The sequence below is a fragment of the Halichoeres trimaculatus genome, unplaced genomic scaffold (assembly GCF_033239565.1).
Source record: "Halichoeres trimaculatus isolate MK-OKI-2021-1 unplaced genomic scaffold, fHalTri1.1 fHalTri1_scaffold_22, whole genome shotgun sequence".
Taxonomy (NCBI): Eukaryota; Metazoa; Chordata; class Actinopteri; order Labriformes; family Labridae; genus Halichoeres; species Halichoeres trimaculatus.
Genome location: NW_027437200.1, coordinates 8101382 through 8118851, shown reverse-complemented (window position 1 = coordinate 8118851; position 17470 = coordinate 8101382). Strand labels below are relative to the sequence as shown.

Genomic DNA, 17470 nt, shown 5'->3' with positions numbered 1-17470 from the left:
GAGCAGCTCAGCTTTACATGGTGAATTAGCAGTTAAGTTTTAGCAGACGTCGTAATTCTTGTGATACTGTGATATTTGCATGCTTGTTCTGACATGCACTGTGAACCTGGGCCACAATAATGCTGCGGTAATAACATAGTGATGAACTGACTGCTGTAGAGGCGATCTTTAGACTACACTTTCAGCATGATGGATAAAACAGACAGAGAAAAGTGAAGGAGCAGGATGGAGCCCTGCTATAGAAATAGTTTATTGGAGAAGTCTGCCTATATTTCCACGTATAAGCTATACATGTTACAGTACCGGTTTGACTCACTACACTGAAGCGTCCTGAGATGATCTGTGTCCAGGTGGATTTTCTTCCTCCTGAGCTTCAGAACCGTCCGGGTCTGACTCGGGGTCCTATACAAAAGGACGTATCCTACACTCTGCCATTTTATTAGTGCTATCAATGCCTTACGGTGAAGTTTTGGCAAACAGCAAACTCGCTTGGTCTGCTCCATTCAATATGGCGATTTTGTAAATACTGCCATGCTGCAAAAACCGCCCCCTGGCTCTACCCCCTCCGCCCCTCTGATAGAAGTGACCAATCAGAGCACAAAGGGCTGTGACGTTGTGAGGTTACTGGAGGTCATTCTCCAAACGGAGCGTTTCAACGAGATCTTCAGAATGGCCTAAAATGAGGATATTGAGAATGCTATTGTGGGGCAATGAAGGAACTAAATGACTTGTACTGAGGGCAGAAATGCTTTACAGGCATCCTCGTCTGGTATAGTGAAAAGGAGAAACAAGCATGATATGCCCCCTTTAAATGTCGTTCTGGCCTTCTTTTAGCTGTTTTTGAAGGAGCACACACTCTGCTGTTCGAAAGATATAGGAGAGGTGTGAGATGTCTCTAACTCACGCCAGGACCAGGTCTTTGTATCGAGGGGCCTCAAATGATTAGTTGAGTCATAAATACTGCTGTGTTGCTGGTGAATTAAATGCGTGGCTGTCTCCTTTCACGCCATGTTTTGAGCAGCGCCCTCACCAGTGTTTACTGTTGCTAGGTTATGAAAGTATTTTCAGTACTCCCACTTCCTCAGACGGAGCATGTTTTTTTCTTTTCTGTGAAGTAAGTTTTATTTCTGTTTTTAAAATACATTTGTAGTGTGGATAAAGTGATCAACATTTCAATTTGAACTGAATTCTTCACCTTAACTTAAAACAATGCTTGTTCATTATTTCAAATCCCAGACCAGGTGTGTCCAAACTTTTCTCAAATAACAGGAAAAGTATTATTTAAAAATATTATTTTGATTTATTTATTCTTGTATTTATTTCATTTATTTAATCTTTGGGGGAAAAAAAACTTGAAATATGTTTGAGACAGTTGAGTCAGGAAAAATATTTAATCCTCAACATCATTAGTCACAAGACATGATTTAAAAGTCAAAGTTTTGTTTATTTGAGAGGAGGAAAACTAGAGTTTGGGATTGAATGACCAGCATAAGGAAAATTATAGGAGGGATTTCTTTGTAATTTTCTAAGAGCATTTCAGTCATTTTAAGGAAAAACAAAAACATTTTGAGTTTAAGACCTTCTGACACTCTCTCTTTTATCTTTTGTGAGTTTTGTGTTTTCTTCTTGATACTTACTCTGATAGTCACATGAATCTTGAGTGCCTCCAATCTTGTGTAAAATCTTTGCTGTTTTTCAGATTTAAGCTGCATGAACTCCTGAATTTCATTTGCTAAGATCGTAGAGATTTGGGTTGATTAAAAATGTTTGTGGAGGACACCAGACGTCCAGAACCAGAGATCTTATCTGACATCCTCTATTCCCAGACACTAAGACCTCTGACTTTACTCTAACATTCCTTTGGACTTAGTTTTTCCACGCTCTCACACTATACCCCCTCATCTCATCAGAACAGGAAAACACCCAGAAGTTTTATAATGTCTGGAGCTGCTGCTGACCTTTCTTTTCTTCCTTTGCCATTTCAGTTGCAACAGATCTTCTCCCGACAGGATGAAGGAACGAACAGATGCTCCGCAGGACCGGTGAGTGAAAATCAGCAGATACAGTGAAACTTTCACTTCCTTCTGTTTGCTCTCGACCAAAGCTCCACTGAGGTTTTCTTACTCTCGACCACAGTTTCTGTGTGGTTTTTGATTTTATGTCTAGGATGACCCAAACATCTTCTGAATCTAAAAGTATTCTTTCGTCCTCTCACAGTGTTGTGTTAAAGTTGTAATCCGTAGTATTAGTCCATGTTGAGGCGCAGACACCCAGTGCTGGTGGTGTTAAGAACAAGTGTGGTTTAATGCTGCTTGGCAGAATCTGTTTTATTCAGTAAATCCGTTTTCAAATAACACCCTTTATTTACCATCCACAGGGGCTGCCTGGTGGGGATCATTTTCTTCATTCTGGGGCTGGGAACGCTGCTACCATGGAACTTTTTCATGACAGCTTCACTGGTGAGAGCAGTAATCTGTCCCATATAGAAAGGCAGAAATGACCTTTTCATCTTGACTTTTTAATATAAACAAACTGAGATTATAGAAACACCTCATGGGTGTGGATGTCAGGGAAAGTTGTGTTCTGCTTTCAGTCTGAAGTGTTTGCAATTCAGGGCGTATTGACCAATACTGCTTCCAGTGTTCATGCAGGTGCAGTTTACAATCTGTTTTAGAGAAACCAGTTTATCCAGAGCAGGAAATTTACTTGGTGGTGTGTCAGCGGTGAGATTTCCTGACTTCCTGGAATGCATCAGAAATGATGGATCTCACTGAAGTAGTTTTCTGCTCCTCTTGAGGACAGACCTGACCAAGCCTGACTTTTCACCAATCTGCACCATGATGATTTTTAGGCCATCTTGATGGCTGGTCATTTTGTAGGTACCAACTGAATTCTGTCTGCAGTAGACATGCACCAAACAATCGACTGGCCAATTGATCAGTGCCAATTTTCTTTATTTTGGATGAGTGGTGATTGGTGATCAGCCCATCCTTACATATGAAACTGATCTTACATACCTCCAGGAAGGTCTGACAGCCAAACTTTATTGTTGCTTTTTGCTCTGAGACCTAAAGCTCAGGACACTTTATTGGTCGTTTAAGTTAAAACATACAGATTTTATTGTTTCACAGGTATTGTTCAATGATTTTCAATAAAATAATGTTGGAACATTGAAGGTATATGCTGTCAGTTATAAAAAATAAAAATCTGTATCGGCCAAGATAGGTATCCGCAGGCTTTTTAAAGATTGGTGATCACTGCACCCCTAGTCTGCAGTACTGAGTACTGATTCACGTAAAGTCAAACGGTACCATGTTTAGGTACCTAAACGCATCCTTGTGACTGTGAGGGAGTGGAAGAGTACACAGTTCTCAACAACTTTATATTAAAGGACATAGTGCAGTTTAAAAAAAAAAATTTGATTTAACACTAAACATGGTCTAATAAAGGTAGTAGATTAAGTCAATCGCTGATTTTGTTTGATATTCAACAAAAAAGGCACAAATTAAAAGGAAGAAGTGGCTGTTTTCAGTACAGCTGTTTAAAATGCTCTTTTTTCAGCATCGCGTTATTTGATGTAACAAAAGGGACTCGCATTCCTTTACTCTGCTTTGAGCTAATGTGAATAACAGGTTGTCATGAGTGAGATCGGACGTTTCAGGTCGTGTTTATTGTGTTTTTTATTTAATTTGACCATCCATTAAGATGAATCAGATGTGTTTGGATGGATGGATGCAGAAATGTTAGCTTAACAGTACATAGAGTCCACTTTTTCAGACTCCGTGAGTTAGCTTTCGTGCTCGGATTCATTTTTGTGCAGCTGACAAGACGGGACTTTATTTCTGCATCAGTCTCAAAAAACGCATTCATCTTTGGTGCTCATTTCTCAACAGGAAGATTGATATGATGGAGTCTATCTGATTTCAAACTTTAAATTTGTTGATGTGAACACAGCATTAGGCTACATATCACTAGCTAACAGCGCTCACTCACCTGGACACCTGCTCCGTTCTCCTCTGGCTCCACAACTCCACTGCTCTCCTACGGCTGTTATTCCTCCTCATCCTGCCCTTTTCCTGGTCTCCATCTTTCCTAACAGACTCATAATTTTAACCCTGAGGACTATCATATAGATAGGAATTGAGATTTTCTTTCTCTTCATTGACAGGAGTGACTGTCTGATCCATGTTTATTAATGTTAAACTGAGGCAGAAGCAGCGGGACTCCCGACTGTGACGTCACGTTCAAATGACGGTTTTTAATGTGGAAGTACAAAAACCTGTACTAAAACTTCTCCAGGAGACCCTTTGGTTTATTAATTTAGGAATTTCTTCCAGGTTATTGTTTTTAAGTTATTTCCCATTCAATTTCTTGACAGTTGCCTTTAACCTGCAATATGCCCTTAAAGAAATAAATATATTAAATTGAAAAAAAACCTCTGAGATTTTATTATCTATAATTATTATTTAATTATATTATTTTTAACAAATTAATATATATTACCACATAAATAAACAAAAAAAGTATCGAAAGGTACCCTTCCCTAAGTAAGGCAGAGTAAAGCATCTGTGGAACTTTGTAAATTTATCTCAAATTACCATATCTACCAAATTATCATTTGGTAGATTTTCTCTTTGTTGTAACAATATTTCTTGGTAATAAATCTTATACTGCCGGAAAGTCTGTTTATCCTCTTTTTAACGGTGTAAGGAACATGCATTTACGGGAGGAGCTGCAAAGTATGTGGGTTGCTCCTATGAAATTTGCCAAATCTCCTCTGCCAATGTCAAACAGCTTGTTCATCTGTTGCCACTGACTCTGAGGTTCTGGTTCGACCAGAGGTCTGGTTTGCTGGATTGGCCACACCTGTGAGTGTCTGCTATGTTAAACTGATCTGTTTGTCACTGGCAGAGAAGATTTGGCAAATAGTTCAAGGGCTCAATACACATACTTGTATCTAAAGGATGGATTTTGTTTCACTTTTTATCTGAACACACGGTTGCTTCTCAAGGTTCAGCAAGAAGTTGCATTTTCCTAACTGCTGGCTACACCAGAAATGTCACGAAATTAACCATCATTCCCAGAAATGTACATCTTTGTGAGTCAACAGCTGATGAATTTAAAGATTGACCTTTTTAGGATGTGAAATTAGACTGTGATTTCTATCGTTATTCTTTTCAGACCAGCTGAATGTCTGAGAATTCTCCTCAAGGCAGCTGTTATTTCAGAGGTTCACTTCTTATAGAGTCACATGCTGGATGGATGACATTAGCCTTAAGGACAGTAAGCTGTTCATACCACTCAAGCATGTATTCATAATGAACCTGTGGTATGCAGTCTGGGTATTAAAGATCAAGACCTAAAGGTGATCCTCTGAACCCACATGCTTCGTCATATGACTTTGGATAACCATGTGCATGTAAACAATACACTCACATGTCAGGGAAGTATTTTTCTTTTCTTCACATGCTTGTTACCTGCGTCTGCAGTGCCTCAGAAACACTGTGGACCCTGCACAAAGCTTTGCCACTTCCCAGCCAGAGCTATTTTAAGCCGTGCGTTCACAACTACTGGAGGTGTGAGGGCGAAGGCTTGAGTCAGGCAGCAGAACCAAATATTAGAGCAATACTGGAGTGTTGTGAAACGTGTTTTTCTCAAGACTTTTACTCGACTTACACTCTCAAACCACAAGTGGGTACAGAGTCCATTTTTGACTCAATCTTTAGCAATCACTTTGCCAAAGTAAACATTTTCTATACCTACTAGAAAAAGAAAAACATGTATTACCTCAAAGCATCAGTAAAATATGATCTCTTCTCTTAAACATATTCTGCTTTAGTTTTTCTCTTCAGGGAATCAAGATCTGAGAAATGAATGGAAAATAATAAGCAAACAAAGGTCTCAAAGGTTCTGTATATTAAATCAATAATAATAACAAAGCAAATAATACTCTGGCAGTGCTGGAGAGAGGAAAGAGACTGCCGGATAAAAGTTTGGATGCAAAACAGGACCCCGGATCATGAGTTCGGTGCCGTTGGGGCAAAGAGAAGGATCATCTGTTACTGACAATCCAACATGTGTTTCCTCTCTTCTTGCTTTGCAGTATTTTCAGAGTCGCCTTAACACAACATATATAAGCAATGGCACGGTGGTGGAACGTAAGGAATACTACTTCAACAACTGGATGACCCTCCTGTCCCAGCTGCCCCTGCTGCTCTTCACGCTACTCAACTCCTTCTTCTACCAGAGGTCAGGACCTGATGAGAGGAGGCGTTAGATCAGGGTCGAAGGAGGCTAGAGGTCTCACAGAGCGTTCAAATCAAACCAAACACAGATGGTTAGCTGTCTCATGAAATGTCAACCTCTGACGGAGAGCAGGTGGTGAGGTCTGTGCTGAGTCTGTGAGACAGGCAGAGCAGAGACACACAGCATACAGTATACTTTAAACTGAATCAAGCTCCTTTTTGCAAGGTTTGAGCCTTTTAGTTTGTAAAACCTAGATTATTACGGCTCATTTGAGCAACGCTGCTTTCTTTCTTGCTCTAAGGGACCAGAATGTGACGATAGATTTAAAGTTTCATGATGATGCAGAACTATGAACCAGTGAACTGTTGTCACCAATCTACCCTTTGGCATAAACCGTAGGTCCACATAACTGTGTAATTTTCCTCCCACACCCACTCACCTCTTTAAAATGTTATTATACATTTTACAGAAACAGAAGCTCTATCCTCTTCCTCTCCAAAGTATGCATGACTACGGAACAGGATTAGGGCCACTAAAAAAAAATAACATCCTTTTTTTTTTACTCTTTTATTTGAGTAAATCTCAGAATTGTGCCTTTTTTTCCTCAGAATTCAAACTTTTCTCAGAAAAAAAATCAGACACAAAAATATTTGGAAATATTTTTTTTATTCTGACTTTAATCTCAGAATTCTAAGGAAAAAAGTTTCAGGAGCCTGATGTTTTTTTTCTCAGAAAAATAGTCATGAATTTTTTCTTTGTGTCTGTCAGCTTGCTACTATGAGAAAATTAATGCAGAGTTTAATTATTAGAGTTTGGAAACTGGAATACAACAGATAATTGCAAAAAAAAAAAAAAAAAAATTCAGAATGTCTGTGGGGTCTTTTGGGTTTCTTTACAGAGAAACTACTAATGAAGTTTGTAGAAAAAAAAAGACCAATACAGAAAAGAAAAACGTACAAAAGTTGTGAAAAATGCATTAACCGTAAAACCTTTTATTTATTTTTTTTGTTAAGGATAAAACTGAGTGTGTTTTGGGTTGAATGACCGTTGTGATGTGTGTTCAGGATATCTGAGGCTCTCCGTATCGGCGGGAGTCTGATTCTGGTCCTGCTGCTCTTCATCGTCACTGCGGTTCTGGTCAAAGTGCCCATGGAGGAAGACAGCTTCTTCTCTGTCACCATGGCGACCATCTGGTTCATCAACTGTAAGCTATCACCTGTGTGTGTGTGTGTGAGTGGAACCTGTAAGAGAAAGAGTTCAGTTCCATGTTATAATGTGTGTGTTTTTATGTGTTTCAGCGTTCGGTGCGGTGCTGCAGGGCAGCCTGTTCGGCCTGGTGGGTCTGCTGCCTCAGAGGTACAGCGCCATCTTCATGAGCGGGCAGGGGCTCGCCGGGACCTTCGCTGCCATTGCCATGCTCATAGCCATCGGCAGTAAGCCCCCACATACACACACACACACACACACACGCCCATCACCACTAGAGGCCTCGTCCATTGTTGCCTAGTAACAGACGACATTCATATTGAATCCTGGGCTAATGTAGTGAAATCAGCACGACGAGCCACCCACCACACAGCTCCTGATGTGTCCCTCTGAGGAGTGTTTCATGTGCTCTCTGATCTGAATAAGCTCATTTGTTTTTATTTCTCAGGTGATGCCGACTCTGAGACCGCAGCATTGGGTTACTTCATCACTCCATGTGTGGGGACGCTGGTGACACTCTTCAGCTACATGCTGCTTCCTCGTCTGGTCAGTACACCTGTGAGCTGAAGGTTTCTGATCGGTGGAGCTCCCCCCTCCCTCCATCCACGATAAGCTGACACTTAGCTGTGATTGACTTGGTTTGATAACTCCTAAACAATGGTCTTCTTCGGGCCTGGTAGTGTGGATGTGTCTCTGTCAGCTCCTGGTGCTCCAGTTTAAAGAGTGACCCTGTAAACTGGAGACCTTCATCTGAATGTGTCAGTGGACATTCAGTGTAAAACAGCTGCTGAAACACAGGAGAAGTCCTCAGGAATGCATCCTAGTTTAGTCTTACATATGTGTGAGAAAATCTTCTTATCAGATGAGTATTTAATGGTGATCTAAAGCTTTTTGAGAGGGACATGTCACACTGGAAGTCATCAATCAACAGGGTTGCTCTTTAAGATGAAACACCAGTCAGTCTCTGCCATCGTCATGCTTTTAATCAGACATTTCTAGCTTTTTAAACTGCTCTGGCTCAAGCACTTGTTGCCTTTTTAGTGTCAATTTAACAAATTCATCTACAGTGCAGTAAAGCCCAAAAATCATTTTGTGCTCGTCTTGTGGACGTGATCCACAGCTTGAAAACAAAATGAAACAAAGCTGGGACTTGTCAGAAAACCTGGCATTAGTCTGAACTTAATCTTAGTCTCAACGTACAACAATAGGTGAGCAGCTTGAGTCATGTTTGATTTTGCAACTTTGGCCTAATTCTTGCTTTCTGCTGTTTCCAGGAATTTGCTCGATATCATTTGAACAAAAGCAGCAAGTATGAGGCAGAAACTACAGACGGGCTGCTGAAAGGTAAGATTTAAGGTTTTAACTTCTTTTAAGCCCAGAGAATGTAGCCTTTGTGTAACCTTACATTCATATAAAGAAATATCTTTAACACGAAGCTGAAACAAATAAAATATAAACTCACCCAATAAAACCTATAAAAAAAGGTGCAAACTAAATCTAATCAAAAATGCAGAAATCTTTTACAGTGTAAATAAAGCTCACGGTCATTATGACTCTTTAGTCCATCTGTGATTGAACTGGTTCAGTTTTTCCTCTCAGTTTCCCAGCTTGTTCTCGCTCTGTTCGCTCAAATTAAATCAATTCAGTGGGACATTATCTCTTTAAGTGAGTTGACCCCTCCATTTATCCCATTAGAGTCCTGCCAGGCCAGGACAAAGACCAAGCCTGTTACACTCCCAGAGACCCACACGTACACACACACCCACACACACACTCTCAGTGTTCTTTCTAAATGATACAAAGAACAACAAGCAGCACTGACATGAATAACTCCTTAATTCATCTGTTACATTTGAAACGCTTTTTCTCACATGTTTCAATTAAATTTACAGTTACAAAAACACAGGATTTGTCCTCCCTGTGGTCTGGAAAAATCAAATCAGCCAAACTAAAGCACAAATCAAGATTTTGATATATTACTTTGAACATCAAGCATGAGTTTGACCGAGATAGCGCCTTTAAAAAAGTTTTATTGTTGCAACAGCATGATGTAAATGTCAAACTTGATTTCTAAACATTGGGAAATATCAAACGGAAGAATCCTCCCTGCAGGAAATACTGGCTGAAATGTCAGTGGAGCAAAGTTGAGGTCAGATTTCAGGTCGGACTGTATTTAGTTTGAATGTAAACCTGTTATATGTGAGACAAAATCCAGATCCTGATGGATTGTTGGAGTGTACACATTTAAAATTTGGGCAAAAACATGAATTGAGATTCGTAACTAAATATGCTCGATATACATTTTTAATTCCATTTGTTTTATGACTGACTTTTTCAGGAACTGAAACCAAAGTGAGATATAACCAAGGTAAGATGTGCACAAAGAGGAGGAGAAACACAGAGGCAAACACCAATCTAAACAACAAAACAAACTTTAAAAAAAAGGAATAACTTGGCCTTCATGTCCTCAGTGCTCCCACGCGTACACAAGTGTGTGTCTGTTCTCTGTTTTCACATTCCTGCATGCTAACTGTGGTCTGCCAGGTCAAAGTGTGGGCTCCAATAACTGTTCAGCTTTGTGTAGTCAGCTTTTATCATTTCCTGCTATTTAATATTTGTCTCATTGGTTTATAATTCATTCACATATGTTCTCTGATGGTGGAGGGTAAACTCTCTTTTTATGGCTTCCATCTTTTAAATTGTCTTTAAAGAGGGGGTGTTCTGTTTTCCCATATTTCTAACATAGATGTAAAGGAACAGTGCTATATGTTCGTACTAAACATGTGCGGGCCTCAAACACCAAGGTCTGCCCATTGCTCTAATAGGCCTCTAGAGGGCTGGCCAATCAGAAGGAAGGGGGTTTGTGGAGCAGGGAGCCTTAAAGAGACAGCAGTTTAAACAATTTTCAACTCTCCATCAACAAAGGACAGACAAGAGCCCACTGGTTCATCCTGTAAGTGATATTTATATCACGTGGTGTTGTGTAGATTTTGACTCTTCTGCTGTTTTCATTTGCAGAAGGAGGCACAGCAGATAACGGAAAGCTGAACGGTCATGCTAACGGCTCGGCTGCCTGCGGTGTAGATGAGGTCGAGTCAGACCCACATTCAGATGCCAACACAGAAGCCTTCCTGTCTGTGGAGCAGAGCAATACAGGAGCAGCCAAAGCCTCAGTCATAGAGGTCTTCAAAAAAGTGAGCTCACTGGTTAAATGTTCAATTCTGTCAAATTTTATGATTTCTGCGTTAACGTCTCTTCTTTGACTTTTAGATCTGGGTGATGGCGTTCTGCGTCACGTTTGTCTTCACGGTCACTCTCTCCGTCTTCCCTGCCGTCACTGCTGATGTCAGAACATATTTCCCAAACACCAAATGGGGTAAAACTAACCATCAAGACACTCACTTGAATATAGACATGAGGTGTGAACAGTATCTCGAGCATCAGTGAAGGAGGAAATTAAACCCAGTCTGTTTCCTCTTCAGAGCGCTTCTTTATCTCTACGTGCTGCTTCTTGATTTTCAACATCAACGACTGGCTCGGTCGCACCATCACCACGTGGTTACGCTGGGTGAGTATTAAGACTCCTTTAAAACACAGTTGTTTAAACGGATTTTCGTGGGTTGGACTACATGATTAAACCAGAATCCAGAGAAGATTTGATGACGCTTGATTTGGTCTTAAAATAACAGATCATTGTTTTGTCGAGAATAATCTACGCCTCCTACACTAATCCACAAAATGAAAAGACTCAACAGATTGATTAAGCTTCAAAGAATACAGGTTTATCCCTGACGTAGAAGCAGATTAATGCTGAAAGAAAGCCACAGAGGTGAAAATTGTAAAAGACTTATAGATAAAACACTGTCATACAGAACAGTTTTGCATTACTCGGAGTAAAAACATTGGAATTTTTATTTTACCACTGCTGAAATATCCACTCTCAGTCCCTTTCTGTATTTCATTCCTCAGTGTCTACTTAAAAAGAAGTCGCTAACCCACCCTCTCTGTTTATCTGCTCTGCAGCCCAGTAAAGAGTCTCGTCTCTTCCCGGCGATGGTCATCTCTCGAGTGATCTTCATCCCTCTGCTCATGCTTTGTAACGTTCAGAGTCGCTCCTACCTGCCAGTCTACTTCCACCACGACGCTGCTTTCACTGCCATCATGTGTCTCTTCTCGCTGTCCAGCGGCTACTTTGTCTGCCTCTCCATGTCTTACGCTCCACAGTGAGTACAAACCAGAAATGTTTTTAGAAAGTTTATGATTTGGCTTCAAGTTTTTGTTTTTGTCTCCTTCTGGCCCATTCATGGCAGGAAAAAGAGAGACTGAGCTGACAAAGTTACAGCAACACAAGAGGTTTTGTTTTTTCAGAGGGCATCAAAACATCCAACAGTTTCCTTTTCTAACTGTTGATTGTTGAAATGTTTTAATTTATGCCTCTAATTTAAACACTTAGTGGGAGACTTATTGAATAATGGAAATCAAAATGAAAAGCATGTTTGTGACCAGACCCGGTATTAAAGTAGTTAAAGTATGAAAAAACTAAAAACTGTTTCTTTTTTTCTCCACTCAATACCCAGGTATACAATGTTTATCTATGGTGTGCAATGCAACCGGTGCCACATTATCGCCACCTAGTGGACTGGCATACTCGTGTTGTTTTCAGTCCTTTTTGTGGTGTCACGTAGGCAGAGGAATATTCATTCACACTTTGGAAGCGTTTTGAAAACGGGTGATAACATCCTGATACCTGTGAACAAACCCTGATGAGCTGGGAATAAACTCGGCAAGTCAGTGACAAGAAGTTTGAACATCCTGCAGTTCATGACACATGAGTCAGCAGTGAAATAACCTGATGATGTGAAGCAAAAGCAGATTTCACAGAAGTTAAAGGGTTCAGTGAACAGGTTTTCAGTTAAAGTCTAGTTCATTTTAAAAGCTGACAGTGATAATAGATACAGATTACTCTGCTTCTTCTTTTGTTGTTCTGTCTCTGTCGGGGATTCTCGCTAGATGTTTAAATAATTGTTTAAATAAGGAAAATCAAAATCATTCATGTGACTATTCTCATTTTGAAAAAGGAATTTTCACAATTTTTTTTCCCCAGTCTTTGGTTGTATTTTAATAAAACTGCCAGGTGGTGGTTTCAGAGCATCTGAAAGCTGCTTGCTTTTTGCCATGAAATAACAAAACACTTCTGTGACAGTATGAGGAATAAGCATAAGCATCAAGGCCGCTCAACGGTAAAACAGGTATGGCGCCTCAATTAAAAAAAAAAACACAGAGATCTACAGCTTTAAAGAATTTAGGAGGAAAAACAGCAGGAATATTTTAAAAAATCAAGTTAATTCCAAACTTTGCACAGTCATTAAACACATCTCCTCATGTCTGCTTGGGGAGCCAAGAGATATTTAATAAAATATTGAATAGTAAGCATTGATCATTGAGCCTTTTGTTGTCCGTGTTTCAGATTTTTTCAAACACGTTGAAGGCATCAAATTTAAATTGAGTGAATATATACAAAAAAAAACTTGAAAAGCAGTTAGAGTGCAGACCTCCAATAAACATATTGTGATTGTCACCAACACTTAAGTCCTACTTTAATGTTATACTCCCTTTCAGCAGACTGTCTGCTACAATTTGGTGTTAGTTGCAGGTTTGTATGATAATTTGTTACCTGACAGTGTTGAAAATTATGATGACCCAGTAGATATTTCATATTCCAGATCTTAGTATCCAGAATATCGGCAGGATCTAGATTGTTTTTTTTACATCTGTCAGAAATGATCAAAATCAGAATTCCTTTTTTGTTTTTGAAGGGAAATTTCATTTCAGTTACATCCCTTCCAAGACATATAAGAAAACAGACAGTGACATGGGATACAGGAATGGGAGGAACCGAGGAGCTGCTAGTGTACCCAGCGCCCCTTTATAATAGATATGAAATAAAAACATTGGGAGTGAGAGGTAAAAAAAAGGTCAAATCCAGACTATGCCCTAACAGTGACCTTGTGTTGTAGTGTTTTTCAAAGCAATCTGACCATTTATTGTGGAGTTATATACACATATAGTGAAAACGGCCCTATCTCACAATGATAAAGAATCCTTCAAAAAGAGTCCTGGATCCAGCCAGTGATCTGGATCACCTCCAAAATTTAATCACTTCTTTCTTATCATATTTGTAACATTTTTTGAAAATTTCATCAAGATCTGTACATTAATTTTTGAGTTATGTTGTTCACAAACAAACAGAAAGACAGAGAGACGGACAAACTCTCCCCAAAACATAACCTCCTTGTTTGGGTAATGATGAAATTAATCAGTTTAAACAACAGATATCTTGTCTTTCTGGTGCATTTATTTGAATATAGGTTAAACAGGATTTGCAAATTAGTGTATTCTGTCTTTATTTATGTTTTACACTGAGCCCCAGTCATTGGGATTGGTGTTGTAGTTCTGCCAGTCCGTAGCTTTTAATAGATGTCCTGATCCTCACCGTTTTGCACCTGTTTGTATTTTTAGACCTGCGACTTTCTCTGAAGTCTGAATCATCTGATTTCTCCCTCTGACAGTCTGAGTTTCTTCTCTCATCAGGTTGGTGGAGCCCAAAGACGCAGAGACAGCAGGAGCTCTCATGACTTTCTTCTTAGCCTTGGGTCTGTCCATCGGAGCCGCAGTGTCCTTCCCCCTCAGAGCTCTGGTCTAGACACACTCACACACATGCATACACACACACACTGCTAGTACCCAGTAGACAGAGTAGAGTATTTTCAAACACACCTGATGGAGGAACATGATGGCATATTCTCTGACTGTGCAGCCTCCTCATGTTTTCATTCATCAGTCGGGTGCTGTGTGTGCGACAGCTCTGACAACCAATGACTGGCTCTGTGAAGTGGCAGCTCATGACGTGTTAGAGGCCATAAAGACTGGCAGGAAATGTTTGTTACTCCAGGAAAGAGCTGGACCTGAAGTTAAAGAGCTCTCTGGTCTTAGAGGTGGTTTTGTTGGACCTTTTATGTTTCCATTTTTAGAATTATTTATGTTAAACGTGTCATAATTAGACATGTATTTAGAAAAGGGAAACCTTACATAGACTGAAATACTTTCTTTTCATACGCTGCAGTGAGAAACAAATGTTAGAAGAACTTCTTTGTATTAGTTTGGTTTTTGATATGAGTTTTTTTATTTGATTGATGACTTGAATGGTTACAGTGAATCTACCTTTTTAGTTTTTCACTTTTGATTTTTATTCCTAGATGCATTCTGTATTTTTAACAAGTTTCCACCAATTGAACAAACTTCTTTTCAGCTGTTTGTTTAAATTAATAACCAGTGTGAGGCAGTAGTTCAAGGGACCATAAAATCTGACCACAAAGTTACACTAAATTACCAAAAGAGACTCCAGCAGCTGCTAAGATTTAGTCAGATCGAGTGTTTTTTTGTTGTGTTTTTGTCTCAATTTGCCAATTCCAGTCTTGGTCCCCTTTCTCAGCATTGGTTGTTTCCCTGACATGAAAGCTGCTGCTGCCCTCTGCTGGGCTTTAAAGTTCCAGTGTTTCATTTGTCTGCTGAAAAAAACTCAAACATGAGAGGCGATGAAGCAGAGGGGTGTTCCACGAAGCAAAACCAGACAAAATCTGTTTTTCAAGTATCAAGACTCTAGATATCTTTAATGAATTAACACTGTCATTTCCTGCAGGATTCCTCTCTTTCATATTCACTAAAAAGACACATAAAATGCACTGGTTAGAAGACAGTGAAGAAGAAAAGTGGGTGCAGAAGGATTTGTATCGTTGGTAAAAATGTTACAAATGGAGCTTTCTGTCCTCAAAAGTCTCCGTCACTTTTTCTTAATAAGACAGCTGAGCAGGGGAGCGGTTCAGTCTTTAATCTTACAGCTAGATGTTGCTTTATAACATCCTTTCTGCACAATACTTCAAGCTCTTACATGATCCGCCGACAGCGGGAGAGTCACAAGAAGACTGTCCTCAAAGGTCGCTGTAGAGGATGACTTAACCCCAATGTCCATCCACTTTCTGAGGTTTAGAGACTCAGTGTTAATAAATAAACCAGTGTTTATAAGCTGATTTTACAAATCTTTCATGCCCTTCATTTAAAATTTAACCAAAACACCAAGAATGCTCTTATCTGATCCCGTTAGTGGATATCAGTCCCATACAGACTATTGTGTATTTGCTGTTTTTATCAACACTGGTAGGTCATTGCATTTTTGATAGGAAAATAATGCAAAGTTGGAAAAAGCCTTGCTAAAGTTGCTAAAACATAATTTTCAGTTTCATCTGCATATAAAGGAACAGAGAATGTGAAATTAGCACTAGAGTCCTGGAAAATTCACATAAACCCCACCAGAAAACCAGGACTCTAGCACCTAACACTGAACCATGACCTGAAAGATGGAGGAGCTGGCTTCATGGTACACCCCACAGGTTACACAGGAAGAGTCTGCATGTCAGATGAGGAAAATCTGTTAAAGTGCTGCATGAGTAATGATAAATCCTGTTGTTTCTTTTCCCAGAGGAATACTTACACTCAGCTCTTTTAGTTTTACTGTGCACCGACATCTTCACATGCATATGAATGATATTTATCTTTAGGTTGATGTAGATTTATTGAAGAATAATCTCTAGGACTGATTTCTCCAATGCTTGAAAGCCTTTATTTTTATTCTCAGTACACAAACTGTGTCACCTGTCAGAGTCTGTATGAAAGTCAAGCATTAAATGAGTCTTTGTGATGCTGCTGCTTCAGATGAAATACAGGCTAAGGTCATAATAGAGGGAGCAACATTAACAGGATAATACTGATCTTTTTTATTCATGTATGGTTTGATTTAAGCTACATTTACTTAAAGTTAGATTTTTCAACATTTTCCTCATTGTTTTGTAAACCTAAAACATTTGAAAAGGTTTCTGCAGGCCGAATTAATGAGGTTAATCTACAGCGCTGTCTTCAGACCCACCACATTTCATTGACAAAACAGTCATTTTATGTTTTTAACACTGTTCTGATTTACAGAACATTTCTTCGATGGGTTAGTTTATGTTAATGATTGACTGAGCTTTCATTGTTTCATTCAGCTTTCATCAAATGTTTATGTTAGACACACTTTCACAAAATAATCAAGGGATGGTGGCAGCAGTGGAGCAAAAACATAGCTGTTCTGAAGGGTTAAAGTACTGTGTTTGTCAATGGAGTTTGGTGGCAACACGAAAAACGTGTCTTCAAAGGTCTCCACCTGCAGATCTTGAACAATAATTCATGCATACTCTCAAGTTTGTACTTTGGAGTCTTTGAATGGGAAATAGAGCATCAATAAGTTCTGGACATGTAAAGTGTTTAGTTTTTACGCTAAAGAAAATGTAGCACATGCTACGTTCGTACTTTGCAGTATAGAATATGCTGCATTTTTGCTGTGCTTTATATTTCCTGCAGCGTGTCAAAGCTGCATCAGTGATGAAGATAAAGCATTTAGAAACATGTTACAGTTATTTAACGTCTTTAGTTTCTGCTCCTGGCCCTGTTGTACAGAGAATGTAAAATAAAAGATAACACAAGTATTATATAGAATGTGTACAGTTTCTAGTTTCAGTTCGGTGTTGTTAGTGTAACATTGGAGTGTTGATACACGCTGTCGGCTGCCTTCTGTAGTCACTAGTCTGTGCTTGTGTTGCTAATTGTTTTAGCAGCAGGAAATCATCCAACATGAGCAACAGAAGTGGAGTAATCCAAAGTGTCATGGTGTTTTCTCTGGTACTTCATGTGCTGCTTAAAAACCACAGGACCATGTCTGGGAAACAGTAAAGGGAATCATGCCTGAGTTATGTAACTTTGTAGATTCAACTGTCAATAAAGTGATGGTTATGAACAGATCTGTGCGTTTGTGGTGTTGAAAATGTGTGTAACTTAAATTTTGATCTCTTAAATAACAAGCCATATGTTCTTAACCCACTGGTTATACCAATATATGACTTACACTGTGACTTGTTGCATCAAAAAC

The 17470-nt window shown here is 39.4% G+C and overlaps 1 protein-coding gene and 1 long non-coding RNA gene across 3 annotated transcripts in view; one reads left to right on the top strand and one right to left on the bottom strand.

Annotated features, from left to right (window-relative positions):
- The window catches only part of LOC141811337 (uncharacterized), a 19473-nt gene extending 17205 nt beyond the window's left edge, over positions 1-2268 (bottom strand). Inside the window, exon 1 of the long non-coding RNA XR_012600167.1 lies at positions 1959-2268. This is a non-coding gene — a long non-coding RNA (uncharacterized LOC141811337). The remainder of the gene's footprint in view (positions 1-1958) is intronic.
- Positions 1-17470, top strand: part of LOC141811335 (equilibrative nucleoside transporter 2-like) — a 24148-nt gene extending 6678 nt beyond the window's left edge. The window contains exons 2-14 of one of the 2 annotated variants that reach the window (XM_074699358.1): positions 1986-2042; positions 2378-2459; positions 6104-6249; positions 7311-7450; positions 7545-7679; positions 7901-7998; positions 8727-8796; positions 9791-9820; positions 10471-10646; positions 10723-10828; positions 10935-11020; positions 11476-11675; positions 14044-17469. In XM_074699358.1, coding sequence (XP_074555459.1) covers positions 2011-2042; positions 2378-2459; positions 6104-6249; positions 7311-7450; positions 7545-7679; positions 7901-7998; positions 8727-8796; positions 9791-9820; positions 10471-10646; positions 10723-10828; positions 10935-11020; positions 11476-11675; positions 14044-14155 — 1413 coding nt within the window. In that variant the 5' untranslated portion in view covers positions 1986-2010 and the 3' untranslated portion in view covers positions 14156-17469. Of the gene's footprint in view, positions 1-1985; positions 2043-2377; positions 2460-6103; positions 6250-7310; positions 7451-7544; positions 7680-7900; positions 7999-8726; positions 8797-9790; positions 9821-10470; positions 10647-10722; positions 10829-10934; positions 11021-11475; positions 11676-14043 lie in introns of both variants that reach the window. The other variant, XM_074699359.1, reaches the window with a different exon arrangement.